The sequence below is a fragment of the Panthera pardus genome, unplaced genomic scaffold, assembly GCF_024362965.1.
Source record: "Panthera pardus isolate Hobbes unplaced genomic scaffold, ASM2436296v1 HiC_scaffold_4, whole genome shotgun sequence".
In the NCBI taxonomy this organism is placed as follows: domain Eukaryota; kingdom Metazoa; phylum Chordata; class Mammalia; order Carnivora; family Felidae; genus Panthera; species Panthera pardus.
In genome coordinates this window covers 19,126,321-19,146,589 of record NW_026526969.1, presented here as the reverse complement: position 1 = coordinate 19,146,589, position 20,269 = coordinate 19,126,321, and the positions used below count along the sequence as shown (strand labels likewise).

Here is a 20,269-nt window from a genome sequence, read left to right as displayed (position 1 = left end):
AAACAAAAAAAATAAATAAAAAGATATGTCCTTTGCAAATATTTTCTCCCGTTTTGTGGGTGGTCTTTTCATTTTTTAATGGTGTCCTTTGAAGCACAAATATTTTACATTTTGATTATGGGACCATTTTAACGATAAAAATAATCAATTTGACCTGGCATTTTTCTGTAGTATACTTAAGTGTGTGTGTGTGTGTGTGTGTGTGTATATATATATATATATTTTTTTTTTCCCCCTAAGATTTACTTCTAAGTAATATCTACACTCATCGTGGGGCTGGAACTCACAACCCTGAGATCAAGACCCTCAGGCTTCACCAACAGAACCAGCCAGGTGCCGCAGACAAAGTGTTTTGTTCCAAAGTAGGCTCCGTGCCCAAGGTGAGGCTCAAACCCAAACCCACAACCCTGAGATCAAGAGTCACATGCTGTTCTGACGGAGCCAGCCAGGCACCCTTAATATATTTTTAAAGGCTGGAGAAGAAGTCTCCGTGTAGCACTAAATGAAGCCCCAGATTTCACATTGGATGGCCCTCCTCTGAGGTCCCCTAGCCGACTTTTGAGTTTCTCTCTGTTCCCTCCTCCCACTCATTCTCTTTCCGTCTGTCACCCCACTGCCCATCAACTCTGAATCCCAAGTTCTTCTACAAGACAGAGCAATTCAGGTCTGTCAAGCTCCTGTCACCGAACTCACCCCGGAGCCATCTGTGCTCAGGAGAAACGAAGGGCTTTCTCTTGGGTCACCTGCATTGTCCTCCTGTGTGGGGCTCATAAGCTTTTAAAATATAAGTTTCCTCCTCCATGTGTTTTGAAAGGATCCTGACAGAGGCCCGGGTTTCGGGTTTTCTGGTGGCTTGGAATTCTCAGGTCACGGGTTGGCTGAAGACACCTGGCTGTTGCCCTCCGACTGGTCAGCTTGTCCTGACCGAGGGAGGGCCCTGCACGCTGGGACAGCGGCCCGCAGCCTCAGCCCCAGGCAGCACTGTGGGCGGACGGCAACCCAGGAAGTGGCCCCTAAGCGGCTCCACCCAAAGGGGATAGATCCTACTCGAGCAAGGCCATCGACCTGATTCTGCAGAGAATGTGCTCAGGTTGGTCCCTGGGAGGGAGAACACTTCAGAGACACAGAAAAACCACAAGACAGAGATGACAGCTGTCGTCCCGGCCCCCTCGCCCATCAGGGCTGCCCCCCCAAGCTTACTCGAGCGCAGACTCCTGGCCCCGACCCCCAAGTGATTCAGGGTGAGGGCATGGGATCCGCATTTTTAAGTTCCCTAGGGGATTCTGATGTGGAAGATTCCAGAAGTGCAGTTCCAGAGGCACTGATGTAGGTCCTGAATTCGGGGAGGAGTGGGAGGTGAATGAGGTGGCCCTCCCACTCATCACCCAGGGGTGCTGAGGAAGCAGTGACCCCCGGGTGGAGAGGGAACTCAGTCCACTGTCTTCACAGCACTGAGCCGCGGAGAACCCAAGAGTTCTCCCTGCGGGAAGCGGTACACACTCCAGTGTGGAGGGACTGAGCGGATTTTTAGGGATTGGAGGGTGTTCTGTTGAACCGGGACTGTTCTGGGTCCAAGATGGTGGCCAGAAAGGAGGTCCACAGGGGCCTCGGTTGTGGAGGGTCGTCTGGGTGGCCACTGATGTCACCCAGGACGCGGGGCACGTCCTGGATATCACCCAGGATATGGCACACTCGCTCTCAGGGGTAACTTGAGGGCTGGGTCTGGGGTCCCCATCCACGTGGCATTGCCTGGGACGTTGCAGAAGCAGGACAGTGGGACACTTCTGGGAAATTCGGAGCAGCGGGTGGAGAGAGGGGCTGGGGTTCAGTGGCCCCAATCTGTCCAGTCCTCTAAAGCCCCAAACAGCCAGGGAGCCGCTATGAGGAGCCGCTGTTGCCACGTGGGGCCAGGGCTATAGTCACAGGCTGCTGAGAAGCACCAGCTCTTCCGGGAAAAAGAGCTTCCTGTAGGGGCAGCGCGTGGCGCAGCCAGGACAAAGGTGGGGGTGGGGGTGGGGCTGGGGGGGGAGGGGGAGAGGGGGGTGCTGGAACGGCGAGGGTGAGCACATGGCCCGTCCAGTCTAAGGGCTAGCCATTTGTCCGCGTCCCCAGGGCGAAGCTCCATCCGCATGAGCCCCGCCCCGGGACCGTCCCCCTCAGCTGAAGGCGACGCCCCCCACCAGTGGGGGTAGAAGGGACAGCAGGAAGGACAGCGACGGCCGCCCTGAGGCCTGATTGATCTCGCACTGACAATTGCAGGCTCCGGGCTCCCGGGTGGCTTTGGGGGGCCTGGGGGAGCGCGGGCCGGCGCTGGGGGCCGGGCAGTCCAGCCACTTGGGGCCCATGGGTTGGGGGGAGTCGGACTCCGCCTTGACGCTGCCCTTGGGAAAGCGCCAGTAGTGGGCGCCCTTGAAGAAGTAGGTGTCACCTGCGGGGCAGGGAGGAGACACTTCAGGGGCCGGTCCAGGCTGCCCCTCCCGCCGCGCCGCGTCCCTCCTGAGGGCTCCCCGAAACCCCCAGGAGGGCCCCTCTCCCCGTCCCCGGGGCCCCCAGCCCCTCCCCGCGCCCTCTCCCACCTGCGTTGCTGACGGTGACATCGTCGGGGGCGTCAGGCGCCCCTTCCCAAAGGCTCAGGTCGCGGGGGTAGCCGGGGTCCGGGCGCTCGGCCGCCTCGTCGTACCGCCAGTAGCGCCCGCCCCGGATCAGGTAGGTCTTCCCGTTGAGCGGCCACGAGAACACGGCGTCCACCTGCTCTCCGGCCGGCAGCCCCAGCTCCGTGAGCGGCCGCGGGGCGCCCTCTAGCTGCCGCTCCTGGAACACCCAGAACTGGGGGCCTGCGGGGCGCGGGGGGCGGCAGGTGAGCAGGGGCGCCCCCCCCCCCACCCCCGGCGCCCCCCAGCCCGCGCCCCGGCGCCCGCTCACCGCTGAAGAGGAGGATGCCGCGGTCCCGGGGCCGGGCGTAGGCGGCCTGGATGACCTTCACCCCGGCGGGCAGCCCCTCCCAGAAGCGGTGGAGCCTGGCGGGCCGGGGCGACACCAGCTGTCCCGAGGGTTGAACGCGCCAGAACCAGGGGCCTGTGGGGGGGGGGGGGGGGGCGGGAGGGGTGGCCACGGGGGCCCGAGATGACCAGAGTCTTCTCCCTCCAGGGGGTGCCTGGGGGGACTCAGGTCATGATCTCAGGGCTCGCGGGATGGAGGCGGGCTCTACGCTCTCACCGAGGCGCCTGCTTCGGATTCTGTGTCTCCCCCTCTCTCTGCCCCTCCCCTGCTGGCTCCCTCGCTCCCTCAAAAATAAATAAACATTAAAAAAAAAAAAAAAAAAAAAAAAGCGCTCCTTTATTTAAAAAAAAAAAAAGTCTTCTCGCTCAGAGTGGGTGCTGGGACTCCCTCTGGCGGCTGGGCGAGGAAGTCCATCGGGATTTCACGGGTGCAGGGGCTCTGGAGTGACCAGCTCTCCTAGGACTTCCCTTTTTTTTTAAGTTCTTTTTTTTTTTTTAAGTTTATTTATTTGAGAGAGAGAGAGAGAGAGAGAGACAGAGAGAGAGAGAGAGAGAGAGAGCAAGCTGGGGAGGGAAGAAGAGAGGAGACAGCGAGAGGATCCTAAGCAGGTTGGTTCCAGGCTCCCAACCAGCAGCACAGAGCCCCATGTGGGGCTTGAACTCACCAACCATGAGATCGTGGCCTGAGCCCAAACCGAGAGTCAGACACTTAAAGGAACAGGCTGAGCCACCCAGGCACCCCCAGGGCTTTCCTTTTTTTTTTTTTTTGTCAGCACTGAGAGTCCCGAATCCTGGGAAACCCCACAGGACTGGTGGGTCATCCTAAAGGGGTAGGACGCCAACTACATGTTGTCAGGGGAGATCTAAGATGACTCACCTTTGAAGAAAAAGGTTTCACCACGGATATTAGCGATAGCATCAAAATTGCCTTCACATCGGTCAGGGGTGGGGAGAGAGGGGCTACAATGGAAAGGAGAGGTGAGCAGAGAGGGGTCGGGGCTCCTAGTGTCTTCACTTACCCTTGAGAAGAGCCCCGTGAGGTAGGGACTCTTACCAAGCCCACCTCACCAAGAACCACGCCGAGGTAGGGAGGTCACCCCCCTCACTCACCTGTCTGGGGGCGCGGTAGGGGGTGGGGGAGGAGGAGCCAAGGGTTTCCTTGTGGGCTTATCGTACGGGGTCTGGGGCACCTTCCCTGTGGAGAGAGAGCCGGAGAGGCGTGAGTCCCCTGACTCTGCTGATGAGGCCACAGGGCAAGCCACCGTCCCCGGTCCCCAGCCCCTGTACCATAGAGCTGCTGTAGGCCTTCCCGGTCGTCCTGGGACAGGCGGTACTTGTGGGGGTCGCCCACCGGGCCCTGGTAAAAGGGCCTCATGATTGAGTCGGGTGCCGAGGAGTGGCCCAGGCCCAAGGCGTGGCCAAACTCATGAACAGCCACAGCAAACAGGTCCGTCCCCTCACCATCTGGGGAAGGAGGAAGACTGGGCTCGAGCTCTACCCTTCCCCCATGCCAGAAAAGAAGGCGGCCAGGAAGCCCCCGGAGGGGGGCCTGCGGGCAGAGGGACAGCTGGACAGCGGGAGACCCTCCAGACACGGCCACACCCAGACCCCTCCCCGAGTCACCGTCCTTCCTGGGTGCTTTCACTTACTCGGGAGGTTTTTTTCTAGTAGCCTGGTCTGGCAGTTCTGGACACTTGGGGACAGGACCGGAGACCCGCAGAACGGGTCAGGGAAGGGGCAGAAGGAGATGGCCTGGACAGAGGAAGGGGTGGCCTTCCTGCCGTAGTCCTGGTCCCCAGGAAAGGAAGCCCGTGCACTCGGAAACACTCTGGGGAAAGCGGGAACCTGGGGGTGCACGCGGATCTCCGGAGGAAGCCCCAGCCTTGGAGTCTCCCTCTTTCGGGATGCCGTCTGGGGCCAGATGCCCCCACCCACAAGGAGTGTCGCTCAGTCTCCTTGGCCCGGGGTTCCCAAGACGTTCGCCCCTCTCCCACGCTCATGGTGCTCCACTCCCTCCTCCCACGCACGCCCCTCTAGTGCCCACACCCCCATCCACCTTTCCGGGAGCCTCCCCCCTCCCCAGCTTCAGACGGCTCCTCAGGCAGGCTCTCTCGGCCCTGGCGGCCGGCCTCGTTCCCACCCTCTCTGACCACAGCCTCGTCCTCGGGGACCCAGCCTGGGCGCCAGGAGGGAGCCTGTGTCCACTGCCAGCTGCTGGCCGAACCCCAGCTCCTCATCGACCCAGCGGCTGCCCGCCGGCTCCTCCTCCAGCCCCGAGAGGCCGAGGGAGCGAGACAGCAAGAGAGGCGAGCAGCTGCCCAGATGTTGGTGTGCCGCGTGGAAATCTCTAACCAGGGTCAGCAGTGTTGAAGGCGGAAGTGACCCGGTGAGTCGGAAAGCAAATTTCTCTCAGCCCCTCAAGGCTGCTGGACGAGAATGTGAGCGTGAAGGGGTGAGCGAGGGGTGACACGGGGCGTCATTTACGTCTCGTAAACCTCTTCCTTCCAGCCTCATTTTACGGGTGGGAAACTGAGGCACAGGGCGGTCAGGTTAAATGACAGTATGGCCAATTAGTGCCTTTCAGCAGCGACTTCACCTGACCTTGGTCCAAACGCATCCGTACTGACAGGTCTCCGTGTGGACTGTGGGTTTTCTTACTGCACTGAGTCCCTTTTCTGAGAAACTGGAGGAAGTTGGGTGTTTATGACAAGTGGATCTCTTTCCTCCTCCTTCCCTCTTCTCCTCCCCCTTTGGCCACACCCGTCATTGCACCCTTTATCCCCCCCCCCCCATGCAGCTGGGGGAATTGCACAACCGCAGCCTCAGCCCCAGTCCACAAGACTCCCGGTGGCCGCTCTCCGAGGGTCATCGATACCTCCTCCCAGTCCTGCTCTAGACCTCACCAGGCAGTTCCTCTGAGCTGCCCACTAGCCTCAATTCCAAGCCCACAGCCCCTCAAGCTGCTCCCCAGCTCCAGTCCTAACTCTTAAGAGGACAAGTAGGTCAGATGTGTTTCCTATTTCATCAAGACAGGCCGGCCGATGTAATCTGTAACTTCCTGTGCACCCGGGCAGACAGCTGTATCTCCCCCGTGCTCACCTCCTATCTCCTGCCCTGCCCTATGTGAGGCCCCGGCTTCGCTCACCTCCTGTAGGACAAGAACCCATCCATCCATCCCTGCATCCCTGTGTATGTCTGTCCATTCATCCATCCTTCCATCCATCCATCCATCCATCCGTCCGGCTGTCCATTCATCCATCCATCCGTCCATGCATGCATGCATCCATCCATCTGTCCATTCATCCATCCATCCATCCATCCATCCATCCATCCATCCCATCCGTCTGTCCATCCATCCATCCATCCATCCATCCGTCCATCTGTCCATCCATCCATCTGTCCATCCGTCCATCCATCCATCCATCCATCCATCCATCCATCCATCCCATCCATCCATCCATCCCATCCATCTATCCATCCATCCATCCATCCGTCCGTCCGGCTGTCCATTCATCCATCCATCCGTCCATGCATGCATGCATCCATCCATCTGTCCATTCATCCATCCGTCCGTCCATCCATCCATCCATCCATCCATCCATCCCATCCGTCTGTCCATCCGTCCATCCATCCATCCATCCATCCCATCCATCCATCCCACCCATCTATCCATCCATCCATCCATCCATCCCATCCATCCATCCCACCCATCTATCCATCCATCCATTCATCTATCCATTCATCTATCCATCCATCCATCCATGTGTCCATCCATCCATCCATCCATCCATCCCATCCGTCCATCCATCCATCCATCCCATCCGTCCGTCCATCCATCCATCTGTCCATCTGTCCATCCATCCATCTGTCCATCCATCCATCTGTCCATCCATCCATCCATCCATCCATCCCATCTATCTATCCAACCATTCATCTATCCATTCATCTACCCATCCATTCATCCATCCATCCATCCATCCATCCATCCATCCATGTGTCCATCCATCTGTCCATCCATCCATCCTTCCTTCCTTCCATCCATCCATCCATCCATCCATCCATCCATCCATCCATCCATGTGTCCATCCATCTGTCCATCCATCCATCCTTCCTTCCATCCATCCATGTATCCATCCATCCCACACCTCTTTCTTTCTGTTGGCTCATCCAGCATCACTAAGTGCTCAAGACCCTCATCCTAAATCACCTCAGTACCTCTCCGTATCTGTATCTGCCCCCATCCACACCCCTCTCCTTCCCTAGCAAGTTCTGTGGTCAGTGGTCTAAACTCAGAGTTCACTTCCTCAACCCCTCTCATGTCTGACTTCACTGTGGTCGGGACTCCTCCCCCACCTGCCAAGGCTGCAGGCAACCGAGGTCACTTTGTCCCCAGATGATCAGACCTAGGCCCATGTAACTTACTGGACTGGCCTGCTGCCCTGCCCACTGCTGACCACTTCCTTCTTTGCTCTAGTTCTTGGTCACCTGTGGGCCCGTTCTTTCTCCATTTCCTTTGATCCCTCCCCCCCGCTACCCTCCCCTTAACTGTGGGGCTCTCCACAGCTCCATACTTGACCCTCACGTTCTACACTTTCCTCCTGGAGCCTTAGCCACCCCCCGAGTACCACTGACTCTAATCTGCCACGAGGCCCAGCTCATAGCAGCTGGCAATGAACAGAGCGCTACTTCAGGCCGGCCCTGTGCTGACAGCCGTAGGTCAATTACTTATTAAATCCGCAAGCCCACCCTGCCAGCAGGTACTGTTGTAACTCCCATTTCTCAGACGAGGAAACTGAGCACATCGAGGTCAAGAAACTTACATGCGTGGCAAGCAGAGGAGCCCTAACCTGAGTTCCGCTTCAAGCCGGCATGCTTAAATGCTGCGTGACACAGCCTCAGGTCTGTGCATGCTGTGGGCACCCCGCCCAAACCCTACAGAGCCTGTGCGCCCATCCTCTGGCTGCCCCCCTCCCCAGAAGATGGCTCTCCCTTCTGGCCAGCCTCCAGGCCACGGGAAGCTCGCAGCCAATGGCGGATTGCTAAGACTGGAAGAGCTGGAACCCTAGCCCCCAGGCAGGACCGACCCTGTGAGCTATTCATGCTCCTGAGCTCAGGCTCCTCTCAGCTGAGACCACTGTCCTGGCTAAGCCTCCTTCCCCAGCCCTCTCTTGCTTCCCTTTCCCCTGAGAACATACCCTGCGAAACTGCTTGCACAAGACTTTTCAACGCGAGCTCCACTTCTGGGGAACCTGACCTAAGCCAGAGAAGTCCAAGTTCTAAAGCAAGACACTCAACCGCTAATGCGCCGCCTGCACGGAAGGGCCCGCAAGCAGTGCAAACCCGAGGCCAACGTGAAGTCACCCTGCCCTCCGAGGGCCGGCTCTTCCTCCTGCGGCACCTCCCACGGCCATGAACAAGACCCCTTCCTGTCCGTCCCCTCTGCCGCCAGGATCCAGTCGGATCCCAGTCCCTGCCCATCCGACTAAACAGCCCTCCGCCCCCTCACCTTCATCCACCTCTTCCCCGGACCCTGCCACAGCTTCCTGCCTCCCTGCCTCTTATCTCGCCCCCCAGCACAGCCAGTGGTATTTCCAGAATGTGGAGCCCTCCATCCCTCCCATTCCCTCCCCCTGCTTCCAAGGCCCTCTGGGTCATGGGGCATACCAGCCTCTGCACTCCTCTTCAGTCTCCCTCCTCACACCATCCTTCTGCCTTCCTGCCCCAGATGTCCCCCCCCCACCCCCACCCCTGTGCCACTAGCCCTGACTACCCTGTGTCAGCCAGCTCACTGGCTTGCGCGTTGTCCTCTGCGCCCTCCCCGCACCCCCACGCACTCGGGGACAGCGGGACCTGGTGGGCTAGTCGGCACGCGGTACACATGTGTGGAATGAACAAAGTCACCACTTCTAGGAAGCCCCGTCCGTCAAAGGTTCTGGGCGGGCCTCCGCTCGAGGCCGTGGTTCTCCGGGACTTCCTCTGCTATGATTTTCCGCAGCCGCATCACCGTGTGTAGCAACTGCCGGTTACCCTTCTGACTCAGCCGCTGCGCACGGCTGCTTTCACATCTCTCGGTCCTCAGCTCCAGCTTGGAGCTGGACCCCCGAGAGGCCTCTGTGATAGGTGATTCTGTGTGTCCGCTGAGCCAGCCTGTGGCGCCCAGTTGTTTAGCCGAGCACCAGGCCAGGTGTGGCTGTTTGGGTTATCGCGTAGATGGGCTCTGCATCTACGATCAGTTGACTGCAAGTAAAGTAGATCGTGTTCCACGGTGGGCGGGCCTGGTCTCATCAGTTGAAGGCCTTAAGAGCAAACCTGAGGCTTCCCAGGGGGAGAAGGGAATCCTGCCTCCAGACCGCAACACAGAAATCCTGCCTGGGTCTCAGGCGAGCCGGCCTGGCCTGCAGACATCGGACTCAGGACTGCAACATCAACTTGCACTTGAATTTCCAGCCGGCAGGACTGCCCTACAGATTTAGGCTCGCCAGCCTCCACCATCCTACGAGCCAGTTGTTTAAAATAAATCACTTACACACACGCGCGCCCACACACGAGCATCCTACTTACTGGTTCTGTCGCTCTAGAGAAACCCAACGGACACAGCGTCCGTCGATACGTGTGATTTCATAGGGACAGACACACTCGGGGAGGGGACGTCTCGGAAGGTCGTACCTTTTGACCCATAAGTCCAGATCTCCTCGTCGTCGAAGTGCGTGTCCCCAGAGATGGCGTGTTCCCCGGGGAAGAAGGCGTGGGCTAGGGTCCCTCCCTGCCCGTCGAAGGGGTAACTGTCCTGGTGGTACGCCCGGGCAAAGTCAATGACGATGTCGGGCTCCGTCGGGCTCTGAAAGCCCACCTCCTGGAATTTGAGGCCTGACTCGACGCCCCAGGTGGCCAAGGCGTGGTGCATGAGGGTCCTCACCATCTCCTGGCTCAGTGCCGAGCTCTGGGGGAAGGAGTGCACCCTGGGGAGACAGAAGGCAGCCGTTGGAGGCTGGGCCCGGCAGGCGGCGGGCCAGGGTGGGGAGGACACCGTCTCCTACCTCCACGTCAGCGTTCGCTTCTTCCACACGCTGCTGCTCAGGGCGTAGCGCCGGCGCCGGCGACGACGTCTCACCAGCTCTGCCGCCCCCAGCACATCAGGCAGGGAGCAGCGGGGCCTGTGCATGGTGGCCATGGTCACCGGGTCTGTGGGAGGGGTTGCGGGGCAAGGGGATCAGCAGGAGGACAACCGGCTCTAGTCACGGACCCAGCCGCTTCTCCAGGGACCAACAGGCTCAGGGAGGCTGAACCGCGGGCGCAAGAGGGCCCCGCCGCTTGGATTTGCACACAGGCTGCCCAGTTCCGGAAGCCAGCTCATCCCAAAGGACAACACAGCTCTTCAGGACAGCGCCCCAGCCTTCACCGGGCCCTGGACGGACTGCTGCCTCCATGCGGTGCTGGGATCTGGGGTCTGGGGTCCTGCTTCCCTGAGCCCTGGTGATGGGACCCGGCGGAAAGGAGCCATGGGGTGCCGTGTGGACTCGTCTGAAGCTGGAGCCCCCTAGGCCACACCTGACACCATAGGTCTCCAGTCCTCACCAGGCGGGTTGGGTCTCTGGTCTCCCAGGTTAGACCTGCCTGGAATCCCCTGTCCTAGCTCGGCTCCCTTCCCAGCTGTCCCCTCGTCTTCAAGTGAAGGTCAAAGCTGACCACTGGTCAGGTGACAAAGGGCAATCGAGCACGTACAGATGCAAACACTACTCGGCGGGGAACAGGGCACACAGAGGTCCTGTCTCCTCCTGTGGCCGGCCAGCGCGCCCTCGGTTCCCTTCTTCCTCATTTTACCCAAGAGACGAGCCTCTCAGCTCTACCTCCAAAACATGCACCTTGAATTCAGCTCCCTCCTTCCTGGTCTCCATTCTCCATCAGCAACCAGAGGAAGCTTACAACTGTAAATTCAGTCCAGTTGTCTCCCTCCTTCAAATCCTCTGGTGGTTGCTTATCATGCTTGTAATCAAACCCAAACGTCTTTCAAGCATCACACCCCCCCCCCATCCCCCAGTCAGGCTCTTGCTTAGCTTTTCAATCCTCCTCTCATTACAGGCACACCACCTTGTGGCTACCACAGGGCCTTTGCACTTGCCTGGGACTCTCTCCATCTTCCCATGGCTGGCTCCTCTTATTTGCATCCCATGCCTACCACAGGACCTTTGCACTTGCCTGGGACTCTTCTCCATCTTCCCATGGCTGACGCCTCTTATTTGTGTCCCATGGGTTCTTTGTCTCATATGAGCTCCCTTCAACCCATGACCCCTTTCAGAGGGATCTTCCCTGACCAGCATTTTATTCTCTTCAAAACACCAATCACCATCTGAAATGACCTGACATATTTCGAGTCTTGATCCGTCTGTCTCTCTCTCTAGAGGGATGAGAGCAGGGACCTTTTCTGCTTTGTCCATCACTGTACCAGTACAGCCAGAAACGGCCTTACCCATTAGAGACTCTTAGTAACTATTTACTAAAAAGAAACGCCTGAGAACCTCCTGGGTTGGTCCCGGGGATCAGCGTTTTCATAGCTCCTGGGATTCAGGTGTGTGGGGAGGTTTAGAAACCGCTGGGTGCAGGGGCAGGGCGGGGGCGGGCGGGGCGGCGTCTACCTACCCAGGAGGCCTGTCTCAGGCAGCCCGGCAAACCTCTGCATGACCTTGATAGCATCCCTCAGCTTGGCAGGGCTCTGCAGCTGTGCTTGGGCAGGGTGGGGTGGTGGCAGGTAGCCGTAGCGGGTCAGCCAGTCCTAGGCCGCAGGAAGGAACAGGTGAAGGGGAAGAGTGCGAGAGACTCCCCCTTCCCGTCTCCATCCTGGGAGCCCCACCCCTCGCCAGCCACCCAGAGCCCGGGGGTCCCAGCCCCGGCGACTGCCTGCTGTCCCTCTCAGAGTCCGGTCTCTCCAGCCCTGGGCTCTGCCTAGATCCATCGGTCCTGGTCTCCACCTCCCCGCCCCGAGCCCTTTATAGATCTTCAAATCCCAGCCCCAAACCTCATGGGTCCGAGAATCTGGGTCCCCAGACCCCATCCCCCGGCGCTCTGACTTGGAATCAGCCCCCAGCCTCCTCCTCCGGACCCAGGCGCCCTCCCCCCCCCTCCCCCGCCCCCCGCACTCCCCAGGGGCGCGCAGACCCCGCGCTCACCACTCCCAGGCTCACGTCCTGCGCGGAGGGCTCCTGGGCGCGCGCGGGCGGCGGCAGCAGCGGGAGCAGCAGCGCGAGCAGCCCGAGCATGTCCGCGGGGCTCGGGGGGGGCCCGACCGCGGCGGCTCCGGGGACCCGGGGCAGGGGGTCGGGGGCCGGGAGAGGCCCGGGGAGCCCTGCGCGAGGTGGGAGCGGTGGGCAGGAGGACGGGGCGCCGGGACCCAGGGGGGCCCGACGCGGGGGACACGGAGGCGTCCAGAGGAGGGCCCGGGGGTGGAGGGGGGGGGGCTGGGGTCGCTGCGGGTCCCGGGAGGCCGGAGAGGGGACGGGAGGGGCGGCGGCGCAGCCTCTCCGGGTGCGCGGCGGCGGCCTCTGGGTCCCGGGCCGGCCCGGCCCCTCCCCCCGGGCGGGGCAGGGCTGTCGCACCGGATGAGCCCAGTCTTCGGACGGCCCGCGGGCAGCGACCAGCCGGACCCCGAGACCCTCCTCCGGGCGCTTCCGAGAGCGCGGGCGGCGCGGGTGGGGGGTGGCGGCGAGGAGCCCGTACCGAGCGCCCCCCGTGCCTCCCCCGGCCGCAAGTTTCTCTTCCCAGAAGCCGGCTCCGCTGGGACTCTCCCGGGCACGGCTCGTTTCTCCTTTCTCCGCACGCTGCGGCCGGGCCCGAGGGGGTGGGGGGGGGAGGGGCGGCTCCGCGGCGCCCCTCCCCCTCCCGCCCTGCCGGAGCCCCCCCCGCGGCGGGGGGCTGGGACGCGCCCCTGCTCCGCGGGCGCCCGGGGGCGCTGGTCCCCCCGCCACGCGGTCTGCGGGGGTCTCCGCGTGCGCGGGCCGCGCCCCCCTCGCCGCAGGTGCCAGACGTTTAGGATCCGGGGGCCCGGGCGGAGGCTCGGGCGCCTAGGACCCGGGAGGGGGCTGGGGGGAGGGGCGGATCCCGCAGAGGCTCGGGGACCCGCAGGGCCACGCCTCAGCCCTTCCCGGGGAAGCCCAGGGAGAAATGGGCGGGGGGGGGGGGGGAGGGGGCTCCCCGAGAGGGGCAAGGGGCGCGCGAGGACCAAGGCTCTGTCTCTGGAGCCGTGCAGCGACCGGGCCCCACGTGTTTTAGACAAAATAAATAATGAGCAGGATTAGCGAGCTGGAGACGCAAACTCCAACAGTGAGATCCCGGCTGCGCTCATCAAACACCACACACCGGGTGCCGGAGACAGCGGACATGTATTTGTCCACACAGTTCCGGAGGCTGGAGGGCCGAGACCCAGGTGGCGGCCAGGTGGCTTCCTCCTGGCGTTTCCGTCCCTCTCCTGGGCTTGCGGGTGGCCCTGGCGCGTCCTCTGTGTCCGCGCAGCCCCGCTGCCGCTGTGTGCCCACATCTCCTCTGTGAGGACACAGGCCACCCTGACGGCCTCCGTTTACCGTCATCGCCTGGGTAAAGTCCCTGCCTCTAAAAACTGTCACCGTCTGAGGTCCTGGGGATTAGGACTGGACACAGCCCTTGGGGAGGGGGGACCCACACAATGCATGCAGTCTGTGGCAAATCCCACAAAACCCTGCACTCCTCCTCCCGAGATTCTCCTTTACTCTCAAACTGCGGCACTCACAACAATTCTCTTTTTAATGTTTATTTATTTTTGAGAGACAAAGAGAGACAGAGTGCGAGTGGGGGAGGGGCAGAGAGAGAAGGAGAGAGAGAATCCCAAGCAGGCTCCCCACTGTCATCACAGAGCCCGACTCAAATCCGGCCTCAAATCAGCAGCTGAACCGAAGCCTGAGATCATGACCTGAGCTGATACTAAGAGTCAGACGCTTAACCGACTGGGCCACCCAGACGCCCCTCAGTTCAATTCTGACACTCCCTGGAGTTATCACGGACCCCACAGGGGAAGGGCTCAGTCCCTCTAGACTCCCCCCACCCCACTTCGGTTGCCAGCCATAAATAGCAGGTCCCCAGGTTACCCACAATTTCTGCCACCTTGGCCACAAATTGTAGGTTCCCATGAGCCCCTCTCCACCCCAATTCAACTATTTGCTAGAACAGCTCACAGAACTCAGAGAAACAAGCTTACCAGTTTATTACATAGTAAAAGCTATGACAAAGGAGACAGATAAAGAGCCATAAAGTGATACATACATCAGGTGAGGTCTGGGAGGGTCCTGAGCTCTGGAGCTTCTGCTCTCTGGAGCTGGGGGGTCCCACCCTCCCAGCCTGGAGACGTTACCAACCCGGAAGTGCTCCAAACCCCATACTTTGGGGAGTTTCATGGAGACTTTTCACGCGGGCACGATCAATTTATAACTCAGTCTCCGGTCCCTCTCCCGCTCCTGGATGATGGGGGATGGGGTTGAAATTTCCAAGCTTCTAATCACGGGCTGGTCTTTTAGCCTGTCTAGGAGCTACCAAGGGGGCTCACCAAGAGTCTCCTTATTAGAATGAAAGGCATTCCTGGGGTGTGTGGGTGGCTCAGTAGGTTAACTGTCTGACTTCCGCTCAGGTCACGATCTCTCCGTTTGTGAGTTTGAGCCCTGCATCAGGCTCTGCACTGACATCTCAGAGCCTGGAGCCTGCTTTGGATTCGGTCTTTCTCTCTCTCTCTCTCTCTCTCTCTCTCTCTCTCTCTGTCCTTCTCCCACCTGTGCTCTATCAAAAGTAAATAAATAAACATTGATTTTTTTTTTTTAAATGAGGAACAAAAGACACTCCTATCACCCAGGAAATTCCAAGGGATTTAGGAGCTCTGTGCCAGGACCCAGGGCCCGCCTCCAAAATATGTGATTTTCTTCTATTATTTCACACCCCACCCCCTGGTCTCTGGCCACGGGGTCCCTTGCAGCAAAATGATAATACAGCCCAGGAACTGGCACATTACTAATGTCCCAGGAAGTCATTAATAATCATCCCGGTCGATCATTGTATCGCATGAAAACGTCTCATGCTGAGGCCGCTGAGGTTTGCAGGCCTTCCATTCGATCTTGTCACTTGTCAGGGCGCAAAAGCTGGGGTGATCTCAGCAAACACTTGGCGTCTGGCGGGATCGAGCCAAGAGACAACATCATCTTGCTCTGAAGCTCTTTTGAGGCCTTCATGTGATCCTAGGTTTCCCTTAGGACCTAACTCCTGTGTTCATGACTTTGCCCGTGGCTGCCAGTGTTCCTTTTCTCCATTTAGACCCAATCACTTCTGCCTTTGGAAGGAACGTTAGGCTGGTCTACACTGCAGGCAGCAGTACTGGCCTGGCAAGTGCTTCCCCTGGGTCCACCGCCATCCCCGTAGGGTGAGCAAGGTGACACAGGTGCAGAACCGGGGGGCTCGTGTTAGCACAGGCAGTGCGCCTGCCTTTACTGTCGTCAGATGGGGTACAGGCGCATCCTGCCGTCAGGCCCCTCGGAATTCTGACACCGAATGTAAAACACAATTGCAGTTTCTTGTTTGGGAGCCCTTGCTGTTTTAGGCACCTGGTCTTATGACGGCTGCACCAGGGAGAAACAAAACAGCAGGTGACATGTTGTGGGGACACTAGCACCTTCCCCACCCCCTTCCCCAGGCCCAGGAGAAAACCAGAGAAATCTACCCAGAGAGGACACTCCTTTACCCATGGTGTGTGTGAGCCGGCCCTTCCAGCCTTTATATCCCCCCCTTTTGTTTTATTTCTTTAATGTTTATTTATTTTTGAGAGAGACATCACAAGCGGGGGAGGGGCAGAGAGGACAGAGAGAGGGGGACAGAGGATCCGAAGGGGGCTCTGTGCCGACAGCAGAGCCCGAGGCGGGCCTCGAACTCCCGAACTGTGAGATCATGGCCTGAGCCGGAGTCGGACGCGTTAACGGGCTGAGCTGCCCGGGTGCCCCTAGGGCCCCCTGTTTTAGACAACCAACGTTTTCATCGCCCGTTCCAAGTCTCTATCAGACTAGTCTCGGAGGAGGATAGCTCTCTGCCCCTTGTTGGACATCATGGGCTGTAAACGGCGGTCCTTGGTCCGCAGAAATGACGCTTGGCTGTGCACCCTTCTCTCTCCTGAGCCCTCTGAGCGTTTGCATCCGGCACTGGGTCAGCAGAGCCCGGTCCAGAGTCGCGGTGCCTTCCCGGCAGGACCCATCTGTAGCCTCCAGGATTCCCAGCATCGGTGTGACTCTGGCAGGCATGCAGGGGACCTTCCCACCGGGAGTCTGCCACCCGGCCATCCGTACCCTCGGCCTCTTGCTGCCAGACAGAACGGCTCCCACCGGCATTTGGGGCCTTCGAGGCCACGAGAGGACGGTGTGCGGACTCGGCCCGTTTCGTGGCCCCAGGTGGCCCCTTCCAGCGCACGGGGGTAACTGCTTGTTGACCGCGGTCACCTTCCCCACCTGGAAGGCGGCTCTTCTGACGGGCACCAGCATGTCCCATTTTGTTTAATGCGCCCCTCGACTCCCGCAGGGGTTTCCCCAGGACTGAGCCCCCGCGTGGGTCGGGCTTCCGCTGCCCTCCTGCCTATGCGTCAGTAGAAACCAAAACAGAAGGGCCTTTACCACTGTTCAAGGCTTCCTTCACAGCTGGAGAAACGGCTCGCAGTTCAGCCCACGGAACTGATTTGTTTGGACCTTCTTTGATCGGAGCGGCGGCCTTCCAAACAGGATGTCGTCCGTTCGCTTTGGAAGTGCCATCCGCGGAGCAAGCGGCCCTTGTTGGCCAGTGGAGAGCGGTCGACGGGGACAGATCAAGAGACAGCAGCACCCAGCATCTCCCGAGGCTCTTCGGGAGTCAGCCTCGGGAAAGAGGCTCCGTGCTCAGAGCTGTCCCCTCGCGTTTCCCAGGCAGCTGGGGGTCTGTGTAACCCACTCTTGTCTAACCCTGGCACCCTTCTGGGCACTTCATCCCCATTCGAGTGTTTTCCGGACGTTCGCCAGGACAACACGGGCGTAACAGATCGTTGTGAGTCCTTCCCTCCCCGGGGTGGCTTCGACTGATGTCGGGGAGCAAGGTAGTAGGCGCCCCTCGTATGGAAGTTCTCCAGGCCAAAGCCCCAGGGGTCGTCGCTGGGGTGGGGGAGGCGCTCACAGGCTTTTGCGTAGCGCCTAGAATTTGTCCCCACCCGCGCTCCTGCGTCCCCTCCACACTGCGCTGGCTCTGCGTTCCCACACGCCTCGATGGCTTCTGCTTTGCATTATTAGGTAGAGGAAACATCCCCTAGTCAGACACAGTGTCCGTCCCCGTCCCCAGAATACGATCTGGTAGAAGAGATCAACCACCTTCCACGACGCCCTTCCCAACAGGCCCATTCTCCTGCTTTGGCCCTCGTTCCGTCCACCCTTACGTTCCCGTCAACCTCCATTCACGACTTCATCCACAGGTTTTGGTCTCGCAACACTAAGCAGGGGGAACGTTTCCCAGTGTGACGTAATACCCATTTGCATGAAACATTAGGCAAAGGAGACACAGCCTCTTTCCATCACGCCTGCCCACATGTCCCAGCGTCCACAATCTGGCCCACGCTTACATTTCTACCTTCCGCCTGACTGTGGCCCAACTCAGGGCTTCACCGATGGGCTTTGGTCCCGCGGTGCGTGGGGCTCCTAGGTCAAGGAGTCCGGGGAACTTGTCTTCTCCAGCCCTGATCATTCATGCCAAAGGCCTTGGATCAGGTAAGATTCTGGAAAGACGGTGGAGTAGGCAGCACTGGGAATGGTCTCCCCACAAGGACGCTGATAGAATCCGTCCAAAGGAACTGTTTTGGAATTCCAAAATCCTGTTGGAGACTTAGGGCTTGCAGGAGAGGTTCTGGAAAGTAAACCACCACCAAGTTCAGCTCCTAGCACAGTCGCAAGCCTCGCAGCAGCTTGCCCGAACCAGGTGGGGGCGGTAATGACCCTGCCCTCCAAGAATCAGGAATCTCATCACAGGGGCGCAAAGAAGTGGGCGGCCACTGCTGTCCCCGCCCCCCCACTGTGGCACATCTCCCCGTCTCTCTGGCTGAGGTGACTTCCAGGGGATTCGAAGGGCGGGTTCTCCTATCCCCTCTTCATTTTCCACTTTCCCGTTTTTGCAGGAGCCAAACACTAAAGACTAGAAAACAATTGCACATAATAGAAACCGAGAATAGAGTAGAATGTTGGTTACCAGGGGCTGGGCTGCAAAGGAACGGGGGAGATGTTTTTTAAGGCCACAAATTTGTAAGTAGTACATACATAAGTCCCGAAGTTCTAAAGCCCAGGGCAGGAATATAGTCAACAATCCTGTATTAGAAACTTCAAAATTAAAAAAAAAAAAATTAGTCTCTATCAAACCAGAGAGAGACCCAAAAACCAGATAATCCAGTGAAGAGATGGGGGAAAAAAGCTATGAACAGACACTTCTCCAAAGAAGACATCCAGCTGGCCAACCGACACATGAAAAAATGCTCGACATCACTCATCATCAGGGAAAGACAAATCAAAACCACCATGAGATAGCGCCTCACACCTGTCAGAATGGCTCACGGGAACGACTCAGGCAACAAGAGACGTTGGCGAGGATGCGGAGAGAGAGGATCTCTTTTGCATTGTTGGAGGGAACGCAAGCTGGTGCAGCCGCGCTGGAAAACAGGATGGAGGTTCCTCGAAAAAAATAGAACTACCCTTCGACCCAGCAATTGCACTACTAGGTAATTCATCCAAGGGATACAGGTGTGCTGTTTCGAAGGGGCACACGCACCCCAATATTTATAGCAGCACTGTCAACAACGGCCAAAGTCTGGAAAGAGCCCAAATGTCCATCGATGGATGAATGGGTAAAGAAGATGGGGTCTATATATACAATGGAGCATTACTCGGCGATCAAAAAGAATGAAATCTTGCCATTTGCAACTACGTGGACGGAACTGGAGGGTATTATGCGAAGTGAAATTAGTCAGAGAAAGACAAATATCATAGGACTTCACTCCTATGAGGACTTTAAGAGACAAAACAGATGAACATAGGGGAAGGGAAACAAAAAGAATATCAAAACAGGGAGGGAGACAAAACAGAAGAGACTCTTAAATATGGAGAACAAACAGAGGGTTGCTGGAGGGGGTGTGGGAGGGGGGGATGGGCTAAATGGGGAAGGGGCATCAAGGAATCTGAAATCACCGTTGCACTATATGCTAAGTAACTTGGATGTAAAACTTTAAAAATTAATTAATTAAAAAAATTAGTCTCAAAAATAAAGAAACATTAAAAAAAAACCCAAAAACTAGAGGCGCCCGGGTGGCTCAGTTGGTTGAGCGTCCGACCCTTTGGCTCAGGTCGTGATCACAGGGTTGTGGGATCGAGCCCTGCATTGGACTCCATGCTGAGCGTGGAGCCTGATTAAGATTGTCTCTCTCTCTCCCTCTCCCTCCTCCCCTCTACCCACTTGTGGGCTCTGTCTCTCTAAAAAAGTTTAAACAAACAAACAGAACCCCCACACCCCCAAAATCACAATACAACAAAACAATTATATACACAGGGCAAGTGAGAAAGTCAGTGCCCATGTCCAAGAAAGGGGTCAGACAAGACCTGGGGAGACAGGAAGTTTACCCCCCCCAAAAGCTGCTCCCGCACAGAGACCCACAGAGACCGCCCACAGCATTCACAAAAACAAAAGTACAATCAACAAACACAATAATAAATCGGAAGGGAGAATCTGGTTTCCAGAGCTAGGCCATTATTAGACTCAAATGTCTAGCGTCCCACGAAAGATCCCAAGGCCGGCCGGCTGGCTCAGTCGGTAGAACGCGACACGCTTGATCTCAGGGTCGTGAGGCCAAGCCCCATGCTGGGCACCGGGCATAGAGATTGCCTAAAAAATAAATAAATGAGTCACAAGGCAAAGGGAGGTATGGCCCACTCAAAGGAAAAAAGATATAAATCAGCAGAAAGTGTGCCCGAAAAGGACCGAATGGCAGAGAAACGCTCTCAGATTCTACTTCTGGGAGGCGCTCGGTGTCGTCGAAACCACAGAGACAGAAAGCAGGTGGTGGATGCCAGGGGCCGAGGCACAGGAAGTGCGGAGTCAATGTGTAACGGGCACAGAGGCTCGGTTTGAGGTGAGAAGGTTCTGGGGAGGATGGTGTTGGGGCTGGCCGTTAATGCCACTGAAGAATGGTCAACACCGAGAGGAAGACGGGACAGCGAACGCAG

General features: G+C 58.4%; 1 protein-coding gene across 1 annotated transcript; it reads right to left on the bottom strand.

The window, feature by feature from the left end:
* Positions 1-48: 48 nt before the first annotated feature.
* On the bottom strand, positions 49-12,797 carry MMP25 (matrix metallopeptidase 25). The gene is made up of 10 exons (XM_053893904.1): positions 12,164-12,797; positions 11,637-11,769; positions 10,037-10,181; positions 9,666-9,958; positions 4,287-4,463; positions 4,110-4,194; positions 3,877-3,959; positions 2,923-3,075; positions 2,577-2,834; positions 49-2,428 (listed from the first exon to the last, which is right to left on the bottom strand). The coding sequence occupies exons 1-10, from the start codon at positions 12,251-12,253 to the stop codon at positions 2,157-2,159; spliced, it is 1,689 nt and encodes a 562-aa protein (XP_053749879.1). The 5' UTR covers positions 12,254-12,797; the 3' UTR covers positions 49-2,156.
* Positions 12,798-20,269: the final 7,472 nt, after the last annotated feature.